At 53.1% G+C, this 24,647-nt stretch overlaps 1 protein-coding gene across 1 annotated transcript; it reads left to right on the top strand.

Annotated features, from left to right (window-relative positions):
• Nucleotides 9,293-18,232, top strand: SERPINA3-2 (alpha-1-antichymotrypsin 2). The gene is given in 7 exon segments (NM_213787.1): nt 9,293-9,338; nt 11,383-12,036; nt 13,515-13,788; nt 16,401-16,480; nt 16,483-16,532; nt 16,535-16,549; nt 17,862-18,232. Coding segments are annotated over 6 exon segments (1,242 nt in total). The 5' UTR covers nt 9,293-9,338; nt 11,383-11,399; the 3' UTR covers nt 18,048-18,232.

Below are 24,647 nucleotides of genomic sequence, written 5' to 3'. Positions count from 1 at the left end.
ATGCACAGGGTTAGCATGAGCAATGTAGAATTGCCCCTGAGGGGGAAGCCCAATTTTGCCCCCTAGCTTCTAACGAAGCATTACAAGACCCTGATGGGTCAAGACCATTCTGCCCAGGTAATCTCAGGTTGGTATTTCTCACCTGAAATTAGTGCTTTAGGTGGACCTAAAATTCTCCCTTTGGGCAAAGGCCTTTCATGGCCTTCATTGAGAAAGAAACTATGGGTTCAATTTCTATGGGAGTTTCTGTCTAAGATAAGAAGATAAAAATACCTTTGACACTCTGGAGCAAGGTGATGGCTTTAGTTAGGAAAATAATCTTTCAGCTGACATGAAATTAGAGTTGACCTTTAAACTTTTTTTTTTTTTTTTTTTTTTTTTTTTTTTTTTTTTTTTGGTCCTAGCTTTTCTGAAGAAATGGCTTCCAATTCTGAAATATAAGAAACTCAATACAATGAGGTTGTGTGTTCCATCCCTGGCCTTGCTCAGTGGGTTGAGATTCCGGTGTTGCTGTGAGTGTGGTGTAGGTTGCAGATGCAGCTTGGATCCTGCGTTGCTGTGGTTCTGGCCGAGGCCGGCAGCTGTAGCTCTGATTTGACCCCTAGCCTGGTAAGCTTCATATGCCGTGAGTGCAGTCCTAAAAAGCAAAAAAAAAAAAAAAAAAAAAAAAGAAAAGAAACTCAATACAGTGGTAAATTATGGCCAATTGCCTTCAACTTTTTGGTATGAGATTTCAGACCCATCTAGGGTTACATAATTGTTTCCAATACCCAGAAACACATACACACTTAATTTCATTGTTTGATGGGTCCTCGTTGTGGGTCTTAGGTGGACCAACTTTAGAGAACTAGTTACACTCGTGGAGTTTTTTGTTTTCCCCATTTTTAAAGCTGTTTTTTGAAGAGATAATATTCACATCATTCAAAATTCAACATGAATTAAAGAAATACAGTCAAATCTTCCTCTGAACCTCTCTCAGGCACCAAGATCCGCTTTCTGAAGGCAAGTGTGTTTTAAGCAACTTGAACGTTTTTTTCCAGAAATATTTTATTCACATGCAAATAGCACTATAATACCCTGTCCTGCACTTTGCTTTTTTCATGTACTTAGCAATGTATTTGGTGATTTTTTTAGTATCAGTTCACAATGAATCACTCATATTCCATTAGATACCTGGGCTGTCATGTGTGTAAACTGTTATCCATGGGGTATTTATTTATTTCTTTATTTTGGCTGCACCCACGGCATTTTGAAGTTCCTGGGCTAGGAACTGAATCCCAGACACAGGTACAATCTCCACCACAGCTGCAGCATCTCCGGGTCCTTTAACGCACTGCGCTGGTTCAGGAATCAAACCCACCCCTCTGCAGGACCTGATCCACTACCGTCAGATTCTTAACCCACTGTGCCATAGCAGGAGCTCCCTCAATGGGATGTTAGGTTGTTTCTTTCCTCTCCTCTCTTTCTTTCTCTCTTTCTTTCTTTCTTTCTTTCTTTCTTTCTTTCTTTCTTTCTTTCTTTCTTTCTTTCTTTCTTTCTTTCTTTCTTTCTTTCTTTCCTTCCTTCCTTCCCTTCTTTCTTTCTCTTTCTCTCTTTCTTTCTTTTTCAATTTCAGTGATGCTGCAGTGAATAACTTTGTTAAACGCATCATTTCTCACCAGTGTAAGTGTACCTATAGGATAAATTCCTGGATATGGAATTGCTGGGTTAAGGGGTATGTATACCTATAATTTTGAGAAATATTGTCAGATACCCATCCAGAGAGGCTGTTCCAGTTTAACCTCTGCTCTAAGAATATATGAGTGTCCATATTCCCCACAGTCTTATCAATACAGCATCAACTTTTTTGACCATTGCCGATCTGACAGATGAAACAGAACTTCTTATTTGTAGTTTTACCTTGATTTCTTTAACCTGAATGATATTTTCATAAGTTTGAGTCAAGTTAATTTGCTTTATTATGAACAAACTATTAATACTTTTTGGTCAGTGTTTACATTGGGTCATTAATCCTTTTCATATTGATTTATAAGAACTCTTTATATATAAATGACCTGTCTTTTCTCCATGATGTAAGTTTTGTACATTTTCTCCAGACTTTTCTTTGTACTTTGACTCTGCTTATGGTAATTTTTGCCATGGTTATTTAAATTGTATGTATTTAAAATTATTAATCCTTAAAAAATAGTTTTGGGGTTTTATTTCTTAATTAGAAAGACATTCCCTATTCCAAGTGTTAGGTTCTCTTATGATTTCTTCTGGTACTTTCTGGGTTTCACTTTTACATTTAAAAATCTTCCTGTGTAGGCTGTGAATGCAACTGTTAGGATAAGCTACTGTATGCTGCAGTAACAACCCTGAGCCTCAGTCATTGAAAACAACAAAGGCTAACTTGTTACTCATATTACACCCCCATCTTTGGTTAGCTGGGGGCTCTGGGAGCCAGGCTGACAGAAAACATTATTATCACGATGACAGGAACACAGAGGTATGGTGACACACACACTGACTCTCTAGACTTCCTCTTGCAGGGAACATGTTTATGCCCACACTTCATTGATCAAAGCATACCACATGGGCAGAGGAAAGAACTGAAATATTTGTGAACAAATGCAATGATTGCTACCAGAATTACGGATACAAATTTTCATTCCCAGATGACAACTATGATGTCTCAGATCTATTTAATGACTAATCGACTTTTCGCCACAATTTCTCCACCAATTTGAAATGCTTTATTGTGGCCCAAATTTCATTGTGTATTTGGGAGTACTTACAGATTTTCTATTTTATCTCATTCATCGCTCTGTCTATACAGGCAGCATTTGGTTTTAATGATGTGCCTTATATTTCATAAAGTACAATTTCATAATTTATAATTAGAAGTTTTATAGTATGATGTTTTAATGCATTAGTCCTCTCCCAATATTATCTATTTTTTTCAGAATTTTACTATTCTTGCTTGTTTATTTTTTGATGAATTATGGAATTGTCTTATCTAATTATAATATCCCATTGATGTTTTTATTGGTTTCCTGTAAAATCTATAACTTAACTTGGGAATAACTAACATTTTTACGATGCTGAGTTTTCCTATCCAAGCCATGATGTATCTTTTTTTTGTTGTTTGAAACTTGTTTTTGTTCTTTGGCAGCACTTAAAACTTTTCCTCCATCAGTTCCCGTCATGGTGCAGTGGAAACGAATCTGACTAGGAGCCATGAGGACACAGGTTCGATCCCTGGCCTCGCTCAGTGGGTTAAGGATCTAGCGTTGCTGTGGGCTGTGGTGTAGTTCGCAGACACAGCTTGGATCTGGTGTTGCTATGGCTGTGATGTAGGCCAGCAACTGCAGCTCTGATTTGACCCCTAGCCTGGGAACCTCCATATGCCATGGGTGCAGCCCTAAAAAGACAAAATACAAAAAATAAAAAATAAAAATAAAACTTTTCCTTCATCTAAGCTCATGCATTTCTCCAGTTGGTTCCTGACTATTTTATTTGTCATCATTATTACTATTGTATGAAAGGATTTTCCTCCCTCCCTCCCTTTTTTCTTCTCTTTCTCTCCCTCTTTCCTTTTCCACATGATTTGTATTTGTGAAAGTTATTGACTTCTCCAACTTTTTTCTTTTTTTTTTTTTTTTTTTGGTCACACCCACAGCAAAGTTCCTGAGCTAGGGCTCAAATCCTAACCATAGCTGCAAACCTACACCACAGCTACCGCAACCCCAAATCTTTAACCCACTGCACCAGACCGGGGATCAAACCCACCCTGGTGCATTGGCCAGAACCGCTGCAGAAACAATGCCAGATCCTTAATCTGCTGCGCCGCAGCAGGAACTCCTCTCCAAACTTTAAAAAAATTACTAAACTGGAGGCACAGATAACATGGAATAGGCATGAGCTAATGCTGACATGAAGGTAAGCTAGAGGGGCCCACAGACATATCTTTCCTATATTTAAGCTACATACAGGGTAACCAACTAGAGCCATATGGTTGTTATTCATAAAGTTAGTTTATTTGGAAAAGTGGCAGATGGAGGCAGGTTAGTATCAAGGAAAGAAAAGCATCTAATCTGAAAATTCCCAATTTAAGCCACAGCAGGCATTTCCCAAGCGTTGAAATGCATTTAAACATCACTGGGTCACAGACCTAACACCGGGCTTAAAGCCTTTTAGTTGCTTTATCAGAAATTTCTGGAATAAAGCCTGAGTCCAGCTACAGAGTTTTTGAGCTAGAAGGGGGCTTAACATGAGCTAGACACGTGGTTCTCAACTCTGCACATGAGAAAGACCAAGGGAATTTTTGAAAAGCATCCATACCTAAGCCCGTTCCACAGTGAGTGCAGGCATGAGGCTGGGGGGAGGGGGAAGTAATACCTTTTGAACCCTCGCAGGTGGTTTCGTGGTGCAGCCGGTGGAGAACCAGGGCCTTAGACCAACGTTCTTGCTGCGCAGATGAGGAGAGAGCAAGGACGTGGGAGGAGGTGAGGGGTCCATGGTTGAGCTGGGACCAAAACTAGGTCTCAGGGGCCCCGCCCAGGTAACAGGAGCGATGCTTTCCAAGGCGGCCGCGGCGAGCTCTGGAGGTCAAGGTGAGCACTCGTTTGCTCTGCCAGCTACCTCCCGAAGGAGGCATTTCACAGTCCCCGTTTTATAAGGCAGGGACTTGAAGCCAGTTCTGCAACTCGCCCAAGGTTATGCAGCTCCAAAGGATCAGAACTCAGGAGAGCCCCCAGGGGCGGCCTGACTCAGAGGGGCTGTGTGCCCCCCAGATGGACGTCTCATCCGCTCCGGCCATGAGGCCCTGGAACGTTACCGGCCACTTTCCCTTCCCTGGGGGGATAATAAGTTGTATAGTATGGAGTCATTAGGAATTGTTGAGATTTTAACAGTTTTAGCAGGACAATGTCTTTCTCTGTTCAAATCTTACTTTAAGAGCAGGGAGATGTTCTTACTCCAGCCCAGGCTGGAGCGGGAAGACGGATGCTGAGCCTCACCCATGAGCCCCTCTGACTCATCATCCGATCACCCTCGCCTAAGAGGGTCATTTTATTGTTTCTTTTTAGGGCCACACCCGCTGCATGTGGAGGTTAGCAGGCTAGGTGTTGAAATGGAGTCACAGCTGCTGGCCTACGTCACAGCCACAGCAACGCCAGAACCGAGCTGCGTCTGTGACCCACACCACAGCTCACGGCAATGCTGGATCCTTAACCCACTGAGCGAGGCCAGGGATGAAACCCGCATCCTCATGGATACTAATTGGGTTCGTTAAGCACCGAACCCCGACGGGAAATCAAAGATCTTAATTTCAACACTTTGGCTGAACACCCGGAAGCGGCATGGCCAGATCACATGGCAATTCCCCTGTAACTGCTTTGAGCATCTCCAGACAGTCTCCACAGCTGCACCATTTACAGTCCCCCAGAGGGCACGAGGGGGCCAATGGCTCCACATCGCTGTGCCACTTCCCTTACTTTTTGATAAAGGCCACCCGAGCAGGTGTGAGGTGCTATCTCCTCGTGGCTTTGATTTGCATTCCCCTGATTCCTGGCCTCAACTATCTTCTCATACACTTGATGGCCATGTGTGTGCCTTCTTTGGAGAAATGGCTATTCAAGTTGGATGTCCATTTTTAAATAGCGTTATTTCTCTTTGGGCTATTGAGTTGTAGAAGTTTCTCCTTTTTTCGTCTTTTGTCTTCTTAGGGCCGCACTCGCGGCGTATGGAGGTTCCCAGGCTAGGGGTCAAATCAGAGCTGTAGTTGCCAGCCTACACCACAGTCATGTCATATCCGCGCCATGTCTGCAATCTACCCTGCAGCTCATGGCATTGCCAGATCCTAAACCCACGGCGAGAAGCCAGGGATCAAACCTGAGTCCTCATGGATACCAGTCAGGTTCATTACCGCTGAGCCACAGTGGGAACTCCTAGAATTTCCTCTGTAGTGTGGACTGTCCCCTCTCCTGAGATATATGGTTTGGTGATATTCCTTCCCATTCTGTATGTAGGTTTCCTTTTCACGGCACACACGCAACGGAATATTTTTCAGCCTTAAAAATTAAGGAAGTCCCGTAACATGGATAAAACTGGAGGACGTTATGCTGAGTGAAATACGCCAGTCAGAGAAGAACGAATACTGTACGATTCCACTAACGAGGGAGCTCTCAAAAGAGCTAAGCTCACGGAAACAGAGAGTGGCGTGGTGGCTTTGCCAGGGGCTGGGGAGCGGAAAATGAGGAATTGCTCTTCAATGGATATAAAGCTGTAGTTACACCAGGCGAAAACGTTCTTTGGATCTGCCGTACCAGCTTGTTCGTATGTTGAACAATGCTGTATTATACGTAAATATTTGTTAAAAGGGTAGCTCTCACGTTAAATGTTCTCACTGCAATAAAAGAAAAAGAACATAGGACGTCAGCTGGCTCCCCCGACGGCCGCCTTACACAGCGTTTCCTCCAGAGCAGCTCTTGAGCCTCTTCCAACCCTCTTTTCCAACCCCCCCTCCAGCAGACAGAGCCCCCTGCTTAGCGAGGGCCTGGTTTTAAGGGCCACACCTTCGGGGTGCTCAGGTTACTGGCCCACCTCGCCGAACTCAGGCGGGCATCTGGGATGCGCTTGGGGACCAACCATATTGGACCACTTTTCTCGGCACCCCTCCCCCCGCCTCAGGGCAGTCAGAGGCCCGGATGCCAAGCCTGGTTTGGGGAGATTTTCTCCAGCAGGCCCCGTCCTCCCCTGCCCACCCCCCACCTCCTCCCGGTCCTGGCAGCTGCTGGGGGACCTCGAGACCTGCTAAGTGACGGGGCTGCAGAGGCCAGGGGGGCAGCTCCAAACTGCCTCTGGAAACAATTTCTTCTGCTCGGTTTGGGAGTCTGTGAAATTTTCTCTCCTGTCTCTCTGCCGCCTTTCTCTGCTGCTACCTCTGGAGTGCTGCTTTCCCGCTTCCTCATCCTGCCCCGTGGGTATGTGTGTGTGTGTGTGTGTGTGTGTGTGTGTGACAGAAGATGGTTCTGTGTTAACACCTCTCTCCCTCACTCCTCTGCTCCTCGTGCGAGAAAAGCCCACGTCTGCGGAGGGTCCCAGCCGGTCAGGGGCCACACTGCCCACTCTGGCCTCGGGGCCCCCGAAGATCCAGAGGTGGGCTGGTCTGTCATCTGCACCAGAGGGGACACAAACCAAATACCCAGATGGGGGGTTGGGGGCTCGGGAATGGTGTGGAGGCCCAGAGGGACCTGCGGGACATGGCTTTCATTCAGGGGGCTCAGGAAAAGGCCGTTACTTAAGCCTTTCTGTCCCTGGGTCTCCCCCACTGTCAAATGCAAGGAGCCTGTTGCTCATAGCTTTGGAGTGAGGGCTGCAAGAAGCTGTGTCAAGGTCATTGTGGCCTCCACGTTACAGATGGACCTGCTCGCTGTCACAGAGCCAGTGGCTGGCATCAAGCGACCTGTGACCTCTAGCTCCCAACATCCTTCTGAATTGCCACCCTGCTTCCCTTGTCAAGCTAAGTCTGTCCTCGATTCTCCCTCTGTGGCAGCCCTGCCGACATTCTGCCAGCATCCCCGGGAGCTCCCTGGCGACAGGGCCTGGCTCGCCTGTATCTGTGGAGGGTGATCTTTTCCAGCGTTACCTGTGCCCAGGTGTGCTTGCCTGTCCCAGGAGGCTGACAAGCCTTTGAGTTTCCTCGCGGCAGGACTTTTGGCCATAGGAGCAAAAACCAGGCAGCAGAGGGCTCCCTCTGGCTTTGGTAGAGCAGATGCCTCAGCTCAGGCAGGGACCTGGGTGGATGGGGAAAGGGCTGAGTCATTGGAGCGATGCTCTGGTCCCTCCTGGTGTCCCTCTCTCCCCTGGGACAGGTCCTGCTGCAGACGCTGTGCCTGTCACAGGAGCGCAGCCCAGGCCGTGGGTCCTGCCTCCTAGGACTGGCGAGGACTCTCAGGGAAGTGCTGTCATCTGCATTTGAGAGCTAGGACATGGCAGCTCTTCCACTCAATTGCTTGCAGTCCCACGGCTGGTGGGTAAACTTTCAGGATTCAGACTAATCTCCTGCCAAAGCAATACCTCAGCAGGAAGGCAGTGGTTTCCAAACTAGGTTCAGGGGGACCCCTAGGGGACACTGAGGTTTGGCATGGTTTGTCAGATGGATGGAGGGTGGTGGTTCTGAGGGACGAAGGGGCAGGTTTTTCCCATGAGGGCAAGAAAGGCCTGCGATTAGCTCAGAGAGACTCTAAGGCGTCTTCAAGCTCCTGGATGAAGGACACCTGGCTTTTAAGGTGACAGTCGTGAAGGGGAGCGGGACGAAGGGCTCGGCCAGGCTGGTCCCCAAAGACAGATGGCGCCAGAGACCAGAGGCCCCAGATATCTGGGGTTTCCACACTCTGGGGGCTCACAAGCTAACACCCCCTTTCTGGGCATAGAGGAGAGGTGTCTCAACATGCAGATGGAGCGACAGACAAATGCAGTGTAAGCTTATGAAAACATGGCCGAGTTTGTGTTTGGACATTCCTATCACACACACTCGTGTGCCCCGACACACATCCAAAACAGTGACTCCTAAAGGAAAAACAAGACAGTGTTAGCTCGGGCTGTCCCAGAGTGACGCAATTCCGGAGAATTTATTTATTTATTTATTTTTCAGGGATGCACCTGCAGCATGTGGAACTTCCCAGGCTAGGGGTTGAATCAGAGCTGCAGCTGCCGGTCTACACCACAGCCATGGCCACGCCAGATCTGAGCCACGTCTGTGACCTACACCACAGCTCAAGGCAACACCGGATCCTTAACCCTCTGAGCAAGGCTGGGGATTGAACCCGTGTCCTCATGGATACTAGTCGAGTTCGTTAACCACTGAACCACGACAGGAACTCCCTGGAGAATATTTTTAAATAGTCCCCTTTCCATTGGTTGGGTTTCTACATGATCCTCACTGAGGATAAGATAAACAGGCACAAAAACTAAGAGTCTGTTGCTTTTTTTTTTTTTTTTTTTTTAAAGAACAATAGTCAGAGCTAATTTTCAGTGTCTCTTTTGTATATTCTGGTCTTTCGCGTGTTCCTCAATGGGTTTTTCATAATCAAAAGAAAACTCTAGCAGGAAAAAGAGTTTTGTTAGCTGTTTCCATAACTATGTTGTTCCAGTAGATATAATAAATGCTGTTACCAGAGATGGTCATTGGTCAGGTCCAGTCTGAGGTCAGAACACTGTGTTGTCACCACAAACATTTCGCAAGCAGGGAGGGGACTTTGCAGGGATAAATGGGCAGCGGCTCCTGGAAAGCCCAGCATTGCGGGCAGGCGGCGGCTCTGGGTCCACTCAGCGCATCCTGCTCTGCGAGGCAGGTAAGCCCTGATGCTCCCACTCGGGGACACAGGGGCCCCTTTGCTGGAGGTTCTAGGCCTTGGCCCGGGGCCAGTGGCACATGGGCAGGAGGGAGGCAGGAGGACCTGTGTCTGATGCTGGGATGGCTCTGTGCCCTCTGAGGACCTGTCCTATCTCTGGGGCTCAGTTTTCATCCTGCAAAGGGAGGGAGCTGCCCCAGGGCTCCGGGGTCCCTTCAGGCTCTGCCTCTGTGGGATTCTGATTTGAGCCAGCTGTGTCCCCCACGCAGCTGTGCGCCCCCTCCCCTGCCAGGGCCAGACCTCTGAGAGGGCCACGAGGTAGGCTCCCTACTTGGTACACGGTGATACTCTTGGGGGGCCAAGGGACCAGAATGAGGGCACCAGGTCCTTCTGGGCAAAGCCCGTGGGGTCTCCAGGGGCTTTCCTGGGCTCCACTGTCCCTCCAGGGCTCTGGGCCAAGCAGAGAGGCAGGTGCATCTGTCCAGCAACTGAAAGGACAGACCATCAGAACCACAGCCAGCCCTCCAACCTGGCCTAATGGCCACGGGCTATTTCTCCAGGAAAAATGTGGGGGGAAACTCTTTTCCAAAGAAATGGTTGCAACAGCCCTGAGTAAACTAACAGTGGGGGAGGAGATCACCTCTGCCCTCAGCTTATCCAAAGGCCTTTCCACTGGCCTCTGCAGGAGACTCGGCTCCCCTGCCTCCCCCTCCCCTCCCGCCCTCTTTTCTCCCCTCCCCTCCCCCCACCATCCAAGCAGCCCTTTGTCCTCTGAACTCTGAGAGGAGTGGGCAGAGGCTGAAGGCCAATGGTCCTGTTTGCTGAGGTCACCAGCTCTGACCTCAGCCTCTCGCAGGTTTTCATGCAGTAGCTCTGTCCCCTGTTCCCAGGAATCAGAGTCTTGTCCTGTCCCAGAGGTGGAGCCTAGGTGGCCCTGCTAGGGGTTGGAGGAAAGTCCCAGGAGGCTAGAGTGTTCTTTCCAGCCCCTGCCAGGTGCCCACATGGTGGGTGTCCCCACCATAAGCCTGGAAGGGCCTCCAGGTCAGGGGGAAGTAGCTGGCTGCATTTCTGAGGGTCTGCCTTTCAGTTGCTGGACAGACGCACCTGCCTGTCTGCTTGGCCCGGGGTGGCACATGGAAGAGGTGGCACATGAAACTCTTCTTACAAACCAGGCGCCCTCATCATTTCTCCTGTCATTCAGCTTGTTGGACAGAGCGGACACGTGGGGCCCAGAGAGCTTTAGTCACTTGCTTGTCACCACAGAGCCATCACAAGTGATCACAATGAAACCCTCATTCATGTCTCTGAGACTCTGAGGCCAGGTTCTTCCCTCCCACCTGGAGGCTTTTCCAGGCTGATGGTGGAGACACCCACCATGTGGGCACCTGGCAGGGGCTGGAAAGAACACTCTAGCCACCTGGGCCTTTCCCCCGACCCCTAGCAGGGCCACCTAGACTCCAGCTCTACTCCTGATGCCTTTGGGGCCCCATCACTGAACCCTCACTGTGACCAGACACCATGACCTGCCGGCCTGCCTGAGGTCACACTTGTCATCAAGAGGCCAGGAGGGGCCCTGTGGCCTCTGAGTCAGGGCAGGGCTCCTCCCTGGGCTTCTACCTGAGGACACAGAGGGGACCTAGTGGAAAAGGAGCCCCTGTCTCCCCGTCCCCTCTGAGGGTGTCTGCTCCCCCAGCAGGAGGGGGACGGTTCTCCTTGGACAGCACCTCCCCCATCACCAGCTTCCCCACCTTGGAGCCTGGCACCCCAGCTTCTCACCCTCGCTCCTCCGCGTGCCTGCTGTGGGACCTGGGAAAAGCCCCTTCCCCTCTCTGGGCCCAGTTTCTCCACTGGGGAGCCTGGGACCCATTCTCGCACTTGCTCAAAGGCTGAGAGGGAGCCCAGAGCAGCCTCCTGGATGATGGGAGCCCAGGAGGTGCCACCTCTGGAGGTGACAGAGCAGCTGAGACAGCAGACTGCAGGCCACACAGGGGAGGACACTGGGCATCTTCCTGCCTCAGAGCCTTAAAGGAGTTTTGCTTTTCAGACACGAGGGTAGAGGGAATGTCCCTCTTCCTGGCTCTGGGCCTCCTGGTGGCTGGACTCTGCTCCAGGGTCCACTGCGTCCCAGCGGATGACCCTGCCTCAAAGATTGTGACCCTGAAGGACCAGATCAAGAAGCTGCCAGCGCACAACACCGCCGTCGTCTCCAGCAACACCGACTTCGCCTTCAGCCTCTACAAGCAGCTGGCTCTGACGAACCCGCATGAGAATGTCATCTTCTCCCCGCTGAGCGTCTCCATGGCCTTGGCCTTCCTGTCTCTGGGGACCCAAGGCCCCACCCTGACAGAGCTCCTGGAAGGCCTCAAGTTCAACCTCACAAAGACCCCCGAGGCAGAAATCCACCAGGGCTTCCAGCACCTCCTGAGCACGCTCGACAGCTCGAGTAACCTGCTGCAGCTGAGGTTGGGCAATGCCATGTTCATTGATGAGCAGCTGGAGCTGCTGGACAAGTTCGTCCAAGATGCCCATGAGCTGTACCACTCCGAGGCCTTCTCCACTAACTTCCAGGATTTAGAAGCTGCCAGGAGACTCATTAATGACTATGTGAAGAATAAGACCGAGGGAAAAATTGTGGACTTGTTCAAGAAGCTTGACTCACTCACCAAGGTGGTCCTGGTGAACTACATCTACTTTAAAGGTGGGTGACAGGATCGGGTTGGGGGGACACACAGTTTGATTTCTGAATCTTCAGGGCTGTTGCTGTCCCAGCTCAGGCCACTGTGTCTTAGCAAACCAGTAAGGAGGGTTTGGCTTGGGGAGCCCTGGGCACCAAAGTCCTGGCTCCCCTATAGGCTTTGTCTTTTCTTGGGGTTTCCAGTGTATCATTGTCCATACAGGACATCAGGCACTGACACTTCATCCCAGGTCGAGGGAGACTTTTTAATCCGGACTTAACTTGCATGGCTGCCAGAAGGAGGCGCTCTCCTTTCAGATCCCTCCAGGGTGGCCTGGAACTACAGCTCCTTCTCCAAAGAGAGGTTTTGGACACCCCAGGAGTCTTCACCTGTGGGCTTACATGACCTTGAGGGTGAAGATGGCAAAACCCTCATCTGGAGAAGGGTCTCGTGGGAGGACAAGTTCCAGGGCAGAATCTCCCAGATTCTAGCTGGCCCAGTGCCCAGTCCCGCTGAGATAAACTCAATATTGTAAACCTCAGCCTGGAAACCCACACGGGGCAAGGGGAAGGCCTATGCATGTGGCATCGGAACCAGCAGTGCAAATAGAGATGCAACCAGATGAGGACGCAGAGAAGGAGCACCAAGGCAGGGGTGAGGTGCCTGAGAGCCTAGAGGCAGGTAGACCAGTTAGCCCAGTGCCAGGGCTCCTGGTGGCTCCCATAGCCAGACCTGGGGCTGTGGTTTCACCTGTAATTGAAGGCTTGGAATTGTACTTTTCTGGAAAATGAATCCAGCCTCACGTGCTCTTGTTCTTCAGGTCTCCTATGCATCCCTGTCCTCCCTCCCTGCCCTGTCCTGTGAATTTTTCCCCCTGCCCTCAAGGGACACCCCAGGAAGCTCAGCTTTCCTTCCACTCATGGGCACACAGGGAAGGCTGGGAACAAAGCAGGAAGCAGGGTGACCACACACTCAGGGAAGCCCCAGGGCTCTGCTCTGCCGGAGAAGCTCCCCACTGAGTGCTCCAAACTCCCGGGGTGGGGAGACCCGAGCCTTCTCCTCTGCTGACCCTGCCCTGCCCTCCCGGGCCTCATGGGGCGCCTGATCCAGCCTGGTCCCCAAGCCTGCGGAGATGTGCCCTCCCTGAGAGGCCAACGCCTAACCTCTGGTCACTCACGCTGTTCCCTCAAGGACCAGGATGTCCCCTGTGTCCCCAGGCCTAGCCTGCGCCCACCTCTCCCTTGCCCCCCACATCCCTCTTGGTTCCTCACGTAGCACAGTTACCCAGGCTTCCTTCCTGGCCCCTTCACCCCCCGACCTGTGGGGATCACCCCATCCCCAAGGGCGTCCCCACCTGCCCAGGAGGATGTGCAGACCTAGGAGGCCGCCCCTAGGGGCACGTGGGGGTGTTGGTGTGTGGGGGTGTCTTCACCCCCAGGGATCAGGCAGAGGGGGCAGAGGCAGGCAGCCCTTGCATCTCAGACTCTCCCTCTGCCTCCAGCCAAGTGGAAGACACCCTTCAATCCCAACTTAACTACGGAGGCAGATTTCCACGTGAGCAAGAACAGGACGGTGAGGGTGCCCATGATGGGCATTAGGGCCCTGACCGTGCCATACTTCCGGGACGAGGAGCTGGCCTGCACGGTGGTGGAGCTCCCGTACACCAGCAACGACAGCGCGCTCTTCATCCTCCCTGACGACGGCAGGATGGCGGCCGTGGAAGCCAAGCTGCTCCCGGAGACGCTGAGGAGGTGGAGAGACTTCCTGCAGCCCAGGTGACTGTCCCCAGGACCCGGAGCTGGGGGCGGGAGGCACCTGCCTTCTGGGCCTGGCACTCAGGGCCTCACTCATGTCCAGGGGCCAGGGGCAGAGGTGGGCAAGGCTGTACTGATACGGCCTTGACTTTTCCTCTGTTCCTGGCTTTGGGTCCTGAACGCCTCATGATGACATGAGATGGGACGGGGCCCGGGGTTGCTCTCATTCTGACATGGCCTGAGTCAGGCTCCTCAGCCCCACAGCCCAGCACTCATGCTCCTCTCTCCTTGGCTCCAGCTCTGCAGGTGGAGGGGAAGATGGCAATGTGACCAGCTGAGGGCTCAGGGGGACGGGCTCTGAGATCAGCTTTGCTCTGACCGAAACTTCCACTCACCTCTTTACACATTCCCTTATTCTGCACTGGTTGAATAGGGCCAGGGTCGAATTTAGGCCCTGAGGTAGGTCAGCAAGTAAAGCACTGAATTCCCTGCCCTCGTGAGCTTAACTGATGGAGGAGAAATAACTGCACTGGATGATTCGGTGTGTTGAGAGGTGAGGTGGGAGGAGAGGATAGTGAAACGTAGTGAAAAGATTTGGGACCTTGAACCTTGCGGTAGTTTGCGATTTCAAGGAGAGGGGCCTTCAGGTGGTGTTTGAGGTGAGGGATTGAGCCGGGCAGGTGTGCTGGGGAAAAGCATTCCAGGCTGAGGGAACAGCCTGTGCACAGCCTCGAAGGCAGGAGGAGCCTGGGGTGGTTGAGGATCAGGGGGGCCAGAGCCACAGAAGCAGAGGGAGGGAGGGGGGAAGTTGGGAGAGGTCGGGGCCCCCGGGGGCTCAGGTTATGTGGGGGCTGCAGAGCCCTTGACGGGATCCCCTCTGACCGAAATGAAGGCTCATCACAAGGTTTTAGGCCAAAGAGTGAATGAACTGGGACATGTTTCAGGAGGATCCCCCAGGGGGCTGAGTGGGCACCATGCTGCAGAGACAAGCCTGGAAGCAGGGAGGCCAGCCAGGAGCCCGGTGCAGTCACCCAGGGGGAGCGACTGGGGCTGGGCCAGGAGGGAGCCAGCAAGTGTGAGAAGCATTGGGTCCTGGATGAAGTGAGGGCAGGACGTGGAATTCAGGAGCCTGACATCAAGGGGACAACAGAGGGAGAGGCAGTGCTGGGCCCGAGTCTGCAGGGCCACGGGGAGGGTGTGGGGGCCACTGTGCAGGGGCAGCCCCAGCCCCAGAGCCCCACTCCCAGGCTCCCCCTCCCCCACCACCTCCCTCTGCTTCTCTGGGGCTCAGCTCCCTCCTGAGAGGGGTGCGGGGACAGTCCTTGACCCACTGTCCTGAGTGGGAGGTTCTGCAGGTCCCAGGGGGCCATGGGTATGGAAGGCACTTCATGCACCACAAAGCACCGAGACCTCCTAGAGATGAAGTTGAGGCGGCAGCCCCTCCCCCACCCCCTGTCCAGGGCACCCGAGGCCTCTTGGGGCTGCTGCCCCCCAGGCCCTCCCCACTGTGCATCCCAGGAGACCCCAGGACAGGAGGACCCACCTCCCCTGCCCATGTCATCCCTTCCCAACCCTCTCCTTCCTCCATCACCAGAGACCAAGCCCAGAGCAGGGGCTCAGTTGGAAATGGACAGAGTATCATCCAACAGCTTTGATTTATGGCCCAGGGGGTGGGGGAGGGGGACCTGCATCTACACTTTCCTGCCCATGTGAGGGGGGCTCTCGGTAAGGATTTGCTGAGTCAATGGATAAAGTGCAAATGAAGGAGCGCCTGACTACAGGGTGGAGGAGCTCCCCCTGCTGCCAAGGGCATCAAGGTTTAAAGGGCGCCCCAGCCTCCTCACTTTTGCATCTGCAAGACCAGGTGCCTTGACAAAAGTCTTCTGGGAAATATAGACAGCGAGGGTGGGGGTCCTGGGCGAGGGGTCCTGGGGTGGGGAGACATCACTTTTGCTCCAAGAACCTTCTCCCTCTCTGCTCACAAGCTGACTCAGCCCTGCTTTCAGGGAGCACATTGTGGCTCCAGTGGGGACCTTGATTGGTTGATTGATGTCCCCAAGGCCCTTGAATGCAGCCCCCAGCCCTCCATGTCCCCCAACACACCCCCGCCCAGCCCTCACTTCCCTGTCCCCCACACTCACCTGCCTTTCACGCTGTGGGGCAGCTGCTCTTTCTTCCTTCTTTCCTGCAAGTGCATCTACCTGCCCCCTGTCCTCCTGGTTCCCAGCCAGCTCCTTCCCTCCTCTGGGACTCGGGCTCTGCGGCACCTCCTGCAGGAAGCCCTCTTGGTGCCCATGGAGCCAGTGACCCCAGCACAGTCTCCCAGCAGCCGTGGAATCCCTGTTGGATTGAAGGTGTTTCCTGATACCCTGCAGGCTCCCAGGGGAGAAGCAGGACCAGGCGTGGGCGCTGCCACGGCCCCAGCCCTGGTGACTGCCTGGCCTGATAGACTGCTGCAGAGTTAATGGATTAAGGAGAGATGGCCTGAGGGGTGGAGACAGGGAGGAAAGGAATCTATCTTTCCAGAGAGAAGGGCCGGGTGGGAGAGGAAACCAGAGAAGACCATGCTGACAGGTGGGAGAAAGGGGGGACTGAGTCCGGCAGACGTTCAAGTTTACGTTCTCATTTCCTAGATGGATCGTTGAACTTTACTTGCCAAAGTTTTCCATCTCCAGCGACTACAGACTGCATGAGATCCTTCCCCAGCTGGGCATTATGAAATCTTTGGCGACAATGCTAACCTGTCAGGAATCACAAATACCAAGCCTTGAAAGTTTCCCAGGTATGACTTTAAACTTTGGACATTTCATCCCCCACATGGAGCTTGAAAGGTGACGGCCAGGCAGATCTTTGGGTAATCTTGCCTCTGCCAAATTTCTGCATCTCTCATTACTTAGAAGTCTCCTTGGAATCCCCAGGCCCAGGGGAGCTGAGCTACAGCCATCCTGGGGGCTGGTTCCACCTTCCGGGAAATATCTTTGAGACAGAAGCTGGTCCTGAGATGGAATCGGCTGTGGACCCCCCATCCCTGTCCCACCTTTTCCTGCTAATGAGATAAATCATTCAAGTCCAGTACACCTCAGTTTTGTTTTCATATAAAATACGGAGGTGATGGTTGTTGGCTGGTGTGCAGTGCTTAGCGGAGCAGGTAAGAAGAAATAAGTATAACAATGGCTACGGGGCAATCAGGATGAAAGCAAGCCACGAGCACGAGAAGAACACCAGGGACCCTGGGACTGCGATCCTAGAGGCAGAGGGGTCGGAGGAGATATGCATGGCTAGGGAGCTCTCCAGTCTTCCTGGACCTAAAGCCACCAAAGGATGTGATAAAGGATGCGTTAAGGATGCACTTGCGCCAAAGGGCCCACGTGGTCCAGGGATGCGAAGCGCATCCTATGCAAAGTAGCTAAAGGCTCAAGGACTCATGAACGGGGGCAGGAGAGGGCAGAAGGATTTGATATAGAGGGGCTGCAGAAAGGTGCTTATGAGACAAATGCCCTTTATTTTTTCTTTCTGGTTTTTAGGTCCTCACTTTGGGCATATGGACGTTCCCAGGCTAGGGGTTGAATCGGAGCTATAGCCACCAGCCTACACCACAGCCACAGCAACGCCAGATCTGAACTGCCTCTGTGACCTACCCCACAGCTCACGGCAACGCTGGATTCTTAACCCACTGGGTGAGGCCCGGATCGAACCTGCATCCTCATGGATGCTCGTCAGATTTGTTTCTGCTGAGCCACGACGGGAACTCCGAGACAAATATCTTGATCTTGACCTTGGCCAGCCCACTCCTTAATGGGTGTTTTGGGGGCAGCCTAGTTTCTGAACTCAGACAGAGCAGGATCTGGATCTGGGAGCCCCTGACTTTGGGTCTCTGACCCTGGGTCCATCACTCATAGCCTTTGAGCCTCCGTTTGCACATTGGCACCTCAGCACTCTGTGGACCGGCTGACCCGTGGGGTGGGGAGAACCACAGGGAAGAGCCTGACAGCACAGCGACAGGCCAGAGGCAGAGGCTGGACGAAGGTCAGACCCCTTAGAGGCCCACCCCCGCCCACCCATCTCCACTGGGTAACACGCTGGTGTCCCTGCAGGTGGTCCACAGCGCTGTGCTTGACGTGAACGAGGAGGGCACAGAAGCGGCTGCCGCCACCGGAATCGACATTAACGTCAGGTCCCTGGAAAGAATCGCTCTGCACTTCAACAGGCCCTTTCTGTTTGTCATAATCAGCAAAGACATCCAGAGCGTCATCTTTCTGGGCAAAGTCACCAAGCCCTAGAGCTCCCCTCCGAGTGGCGAGACCCTCCGAAACGAGCTGGGCACCTCATTCTGGGCACCTCACCTCTGGCTACCTGGCCCCACCTTTCATCCTTGAGGAGGTACAGTCACCCTCTGGAGGCGCCACACGCCCAGGGAGTCTGTGCCCTGCTCCGCGGAGGCTCTGAGACCTCGCACAGCAATAAAGCATCTTTTTGGGCTGGACTCCTTCCTTCCTGTGCGTCTCCGCCTTGATGTGCCCACTCCACCCCTGCTGCCCCCTGGGCCCAGAGGCTGAGCCCCTGACCTCCCACACAGGCTCCGCCCCCAGACTCTGGCCCCTGGGCTTCAGCCTCACCAGCAGGCCCAGGAGCAGACTCTGGGCTGTGACCAAGCCCACTGGACTCAGGCCCAGGACCGGGAGGGGACCCTGCTGCCCGATGCCCACTTCCAGGCTCTGGTCCCAGGCCACCAGCGCCCCCGGCTGACCCTGGCAGGGGCTCCCAACCCTGACCTCTCTTGGCCCTGCCCCTGCACCCCTGGCTCCTGCAGCTGAGTGGGCCTCCCCCCCCCCAGTCTCCCTTCTGCCCCCAGCCCCCCAACCTGGGGATAGGAACTCCTTCCAGGTTCCTGGGAGAGCGGCACCCCCCTGACCAGGTCTGTGTCCTCCCCTGGGGGTGGGGTGGAGGGAAGAGCAGCAAACCCCCTCCCCCTCGCAATAAAAGGAACCCAGGGTCCTTCATCCCCCTGATGTGACCAGGGGCTGCCTGGTCTCCAGGCAAACAGCTCCAGGCACTCATGCTGATGACACCCAGGACTGAGGGCTTGAGGGCTCTCTGCCAGGCGGGCTGCTCAGACCTCCCCGTAGAATAACCCGTTTGTACTTGTGATGAGCACCTGAGATGCCTGCGACACCTCGGCCCATTTTACAGACGAGGCAACTGAGGGACGGAGAGGCTCCGTCATTTCCCCCAAGGCCACACCATGGCTACTAATTATGGCCGGCAGGACGTTATGCCAGCTTCCTAGATCAGAGGAACACTCGGAAGCACAAAGCCATCTGCCCATAGATTTTCACAGCGATGTCCCTCATGGTACTTCAGATCTGATGGGCAAGAGGAATGAAGATCAAGCTTTTGGAGGCTGACAGGAGAGGACCAAACTCAGTCGGGGAAGCATGGAAGGCTTCCTGGAGGAGGTGATTTCATGTTGCTGAGAAAGGGAAACTAGAAGGTGGTTGCATTAGCAGAGAGAATATTCTGGGCAGGAGAAAGAAGGAAGGAGATAATTTCAAGAACGGGAAAGAAGCGGGGCAGATCTGGAGCAGGAAGCAGAGGGGCTGCGGAGAGGATGGGGCCATGATGGAGCCACAGGACCTCAGGGAGCCTGGCAAATGAAAGAGGATTCTGAAAAGTTTCCTAGAGTCCTAGGAAGCTTCAAAGGAGATTAAAGAAAGAATGGATGTGAGCAGATTTGCCTAGCAGGAAAATGACTGAGGCTGCAGTGATGAGAGCTGATTCAGGACCCAGGACAGGGATGCAGGCTGGGCATTAAAAAGATGATGCAGGAAAGGGGGCCAAAGCAGGTCCAGGCTGGGGAGGGAGAGGGAGGGGATGAGGGGAAGGCTGGGAGGAGAACCCATGCTCCTGGGAGTGTCTGGGGGGAGCAGGCAGGATAACTGGCAAATGGCAATTGGCAATTGGCTCCTGGGGAGGACAAAGCACCCCCTGAGGAAGGACCCTGGCAGGAGGAGCAGCTTGGGGGGAAGGGGGTCACCTTCAGGCTCAGACCCCAGGTGTGCAGTTCCTGCAGGCAGACCCCAGGAGGCAGCCCAGGGCTTTGCTCAGGGGAAGTTCAGAGGGAATCGGGGCTGGAGGGGAGCATCAGGATTGGTCCCCAGGATGGGCAGGTGGCACTGAGGGGACGAGGTCCCCTAAGGTGAGTGCCAAGGGGTGTGGAAAGGAGGGCAGGGGGGGAGCGTCTGATGTTGTTTGTAAGTGGGGAGGCGTGTTATCACAAGCGCATAGTGGCAGTAGGCTGCATCAATGCCGTTGCTCTCCCTGGCCTGTATCACGGTGACACAAGCTGTTCTAAATGTAGGTGTGGAGCTGAACCCAGGCTCTGCCTGCCTTTGAGATCTGGGGCAATTACCTCACATTTTTGTGCCTCATTTTTTTTTTTTAATCTCTTAGTGATATAGTAGCATCTACCTTGTGCTGTAAAGAGAATTCAATAAAAATTAATTAAGTGCCAAACCTGGCAGTATACTAGGGCTTCATACTTGTGGGTGTGTTCGTGTCCGTGTGTGTGTGTGTGTGTGTGTGTGTGTCCGCATACACACGCACATGCGCACAGACTTACATATAACGTATGTTAAGTCCTCACAGATGCGTATATGAGTCATGTCTCACTGGCTCAGAAAATAACTTTTTCCTTTATTTCATAATGATTTTTATTTTTTCCATTACAGTTGATTTACACTGTACTGTCAATTTTCTACCGAACAGCAAATTGACCAAGACACCCACATATATTTTCTCTTTCTCACATTATCCTCCCTCACATTCCAACACAAGTGACTAGAGAGTGCTCTGTCCTATCCAGCAGGATCTCATAGCTTTTCTTCTTAAAAAAGCCTCTCCCTCATCTGTAAAATGGGACCACGAATCTCAGCCTCATTGGCTTCACACACAGGTGAGAAAGTCAAAGGCCACTGTGGCTGTAAAACCCCTGGGGACTCACAGAGCTCTGGACACTTATGAGGAGGCTCAAGCCATCTCCTGAATTAGGAGCGTGGTGCAGGAGGGAGGGACACAGACTTAATGGCTCTTTTGGGGAAAAGTAAAGAGCTCGCTGCCTTGGGTGCTGCCTGCCCTGATCCATGCCTCCCGGACCTGCCAGAGGAAGGGAAGCCCTGCTCCTTAATCCAGTGCTTGCCCACAGGGTGACTCAGAGGGGAGAACACTGCCCTCCTGCAGCAGGATCACCTCTGCGGTGAAAGAAGGTGAGCTTTGTAAACGCAGGGTCCCTGACTCACCTCTGTCCTAACTCAGAATCTCCTGGTCTGAGCACAGGACACCTGCATCTCAAAGAGGCTCCCCAGGGAGTTCTTAAGCTCACTGAGCTGGAAAGCCCTTTTTTGAAAGAAACGGAACACGTGGCATTAAAGTGGGACAAGGGTGAGGTCCCCATCTCTGGAGGTATGCAAGCAGAGGCACCATTCAGTGTGCAGAGGCTGATGGGATGCCTCCTATGTGTAGGTCAGCAGGGGAGGCTCCCCAGAAGCATGGGGCTGGGATGTGAGTGGAGCAGGAGCCCTGATTCCTGGAAGGAGATTCCCCATTGGAGAAACGCTCTCTGGCCTCTGAGGAGCACGTGGCCCTGGGACTGCTGAGTGTGGTCCCGAGTGGGTCCACCCAGGCCTCAAGCTTGCCCTGGGTCTGCCTCTCTACATTCTCGTGGGTGGGTCTCTGGGCCTCCCCCTGGTCCTGGGTGGCCCTGGGCGCGGGCTGCTGAACGGGCGCTGACCATGGTCAGGAGGGGCTGGGGTCCTGCCCAGGGAGTGTGGGCAGCCAATCCCAGAAGCGGTCCTGGACCTCAGCCTGGGGCCCCACAGGGAGGTTGACCCAGGCCCTCTAGGAGGTGGGTCCTGCTGGCTGCTGGGGCCCCAAGGAAGGTCATGGCCAAGGCCAAAGTGACGGTGACTGGGGAGAAGGCAGTGTCTGTAACGAGTCCTCTGGTCAGTGAGAGGAAGAACCAACTCAAACGCGGCCTCCAGGAAAGCCTCACGCGTCGGGTGTGATGTGTCATGTATTGATGGGCACAGAGCAGGTGGGCTCCGGCGGTCCATTCACCGGATGATCTGCTCTGGGAATGACTCAGCATCGGGACAGTTCTATGGCTTTATCCTCTTCTCTTACTGAATATGCATTTCTTCACTCACCCATTCTTTCACTAAACAGAGACCAGATATCTACCATGTGTCAGGACCTGAGCTACATGCTGGGGCTGCAGGATGCATGAGAGGTAGCTCATTTGGGGGGATCTCGGGTCCAGTGCAGACCAGAATGCAGAAATTGGGCAGTGCAGGGTGTCAGCAAGCCCAGCTCTGCCAAACTGTAGAGCTTTGGAGCTGACAGGACATTATGACGCCATCTGAGTGTGGCACAGATGGGAAAACTGAGGCCAGGAGAGAAGCTTATCCATTCCATCCTTGACTCACTCTTTCAACAAATTCTCAGCCATCAGTACACAAGGGACCGGCAGCCTGGGTGCTGCCTGGAAGGAGCTCCCCTGCTTCTGCATGAGAAGGAAATGCAGAGTGCTGATTGCAGGACCCTTAGCACCGGGGGTCAGAGGAGGCCTTCACAGGGGCACCTGCAGGAGGCAGGGTGTTGCTGGAAGGCTTCCTGGAGGAGGTGGCCACTGACCTGAGACGGACAGTTTGATCAGGAGAGAGCGAAGAGCGGGATGCCAGCAGAGGGGGGACCATGGTCAAGGTCATGGGGGAAGCCCCACACTCACCTGAAACTGAAAGCTTTGCCTGAACCTTAGAGGAGCTGGGGACAGTCAGCAGATCTGCATGGCCTTGACACAGAGGCTTGTCCCTGCAGGAGGGATGGTGACAGGTGGACTTCTGAGGGGACACAGACTGTTCTGAGGCTCCCATGTCCCAACACCTGGCGTCAGCACATCAACAGGGAGGAAAATGACTGGCCCCTCCATGGGGTGTGTGTGTGTGTGTGTGTGTGTGTGTGTGTGTGTGTGTGTGTAAATCCCCGTGTGGAGGAGAGAGAGCCGTGAGCAGGGAGGCTCTGCGCCTGGGGCTGGGGGCCTGGGCTGAGTGTCCGCTGTTTGCAGCCTGACTCCCCGAGTCTCCGGGTCCCGCTTTGCCTCCTGGGAGCTCAGCCTTGCCATGAAGCTGAAGCCTAGTGATGCCCATGGACGTGCTTTACCCCCGGGAAGGGCTGAGTCATTGGAGCGATGCTCTGGCCCCTCCTGGTGTCACTCTCTCCCCTGGGACAGGTCCGGCTGCAGACGCTGTGCCTGTCACAGGAGCCCAGGCCATGGGTCCTGCCTCCTAGGACTGGGCGAGGACTCTCAGGGAAGTGCTGTCATCTGCATCTGAGAGCTAGGACATGGCGGGTTTTCCACTCAATTGCCTGCGGTCACACAGCTGACACTTTGAGGCTTCAGGTTAACCTCCTGCCAAAGCGATGCCTCTGCACGAAGCCAGTGGTTTCCAAACTGTTTCCATGGAACCTCTAAGGGTCCCCAGAGGTCGCCAAGGGTTGTCATGGATGGAGGGCTGTGATTGGCTCAGGGAGGAGTCTAAGGACACCTCAAGGTCAGGGACGGGCAAAGCCAGCTCTTAGGGTGAATCCATAACGAAGGGCAGCAGGAGGAAGGGCCAGGCAGGCGGGTCCCCAAAGACACTTGGCGCCAGGGACCAAAGGCCCAGACTCTTGTGCTCTGATAAACACTGGGGCGCCTCAAGCTCACACCCGCTGTGACAACGGGGGAGGGGGACCTCAACATGCAGGTCAGCTACAGAAAACATGGCTCCTGCACAGTCAAAGCAGAGCTGTGTGGGTGGAGATTCATAGTGCAGACACACACGTGCACACACACCCTTCAAAGAAGAGTGGCTTCTAAAAGAAACACAACACAGTGTTAGCTGGGGCTCCCTCAGAGTGACCCGATTTTGAGAAATATTTTCCCGTGTTCTTCTCTATGTTCTCTGGGATTTTACATGGTTCTCGGGGAGGACTTCATAAATAAGAATAAAAAATGAACAGGAATCAATATATCATAAAAAACCAATTAGTTAGGATTTTGTGTGTGTGTATTGTGAGGGCCGCACTGGCAGCATATGGCGGTGCTCAGGCTAGGGGTCAAAACGGAGGTACAGCTGCTGGCTACCCCACAGCCACAGCAATGCAGGACCCAACCTACACCACAGCTCAAGGCAATGCTGGATCCTCAACCCACTGAGAGAGGCCAGGGATCGAACCTGCGTCCTCATGGATACTAGTCAAATTTGTTTCTGCTCAGCCAGGAAGGCAGCTCCACTTAGGATGTTTTTCCTGTGCCTTTTGATGTTTCTGCATTTGCGCATGTTCCTCATGGGTATTTCATAGGCAGAAGCAAAGACCACCAAGGCAAAGGGAAATGGGGTTTTGTTTTAGGGTCATTGTCTTTAGTGCCCGCTCCCTTGGTGCATGGAAGTTCCTGGGCCAGACGGAATCCGAGCCGCAGCCGTGCCCTACACAGCAGCTGCAACGAGGAGGGGGATCCCTTTAAAGCACTGAGCTGGGCCAGGGATTGAACTTGCACCTTGGCAGCAACTGGAGCTGCTGACATTGGATTCTTAACCCATTGTGCCACGGTGGGAACTCCTCAGGTAAAATTTTTAAGGGACGAAAATCTATTTCTGATCCTTAATTGAGTAGATCTAATAATAATGAACAGACTTAAAGAAAGCTCTGGAGAGAATATTTTTTGAGGAAAAAAATGTTATCAGTGTGTGTAACTAAGTTATTCAAATAGTAAATGCTGTTACCAGAAATGATCAGCTGCCCATTTCCAGTCTGAGGATGGAACACTGTGTTGTCACCGCAAA

This window comes from Sus scrofa, chromosome 7, assembly GCF_000003025.6.
Source record: "Sus scrofa isolate TJ Tabasco breed Duroc chromosome 7, Sscrofa11.1, whole genome shotgun sequence".
In the NCBI taxonomy this organism is placed as follows: Eukaryota; Metazoa; Chordata; class Mammalia; order Artiodactyla; family Suidae; genus Sus; species Sus scrofa.
The sequence above is the reverse complement of the archived record's forward strand: the minus strand, read 5'-3'. Positions and strand labels throughout refer to the sequence as shown.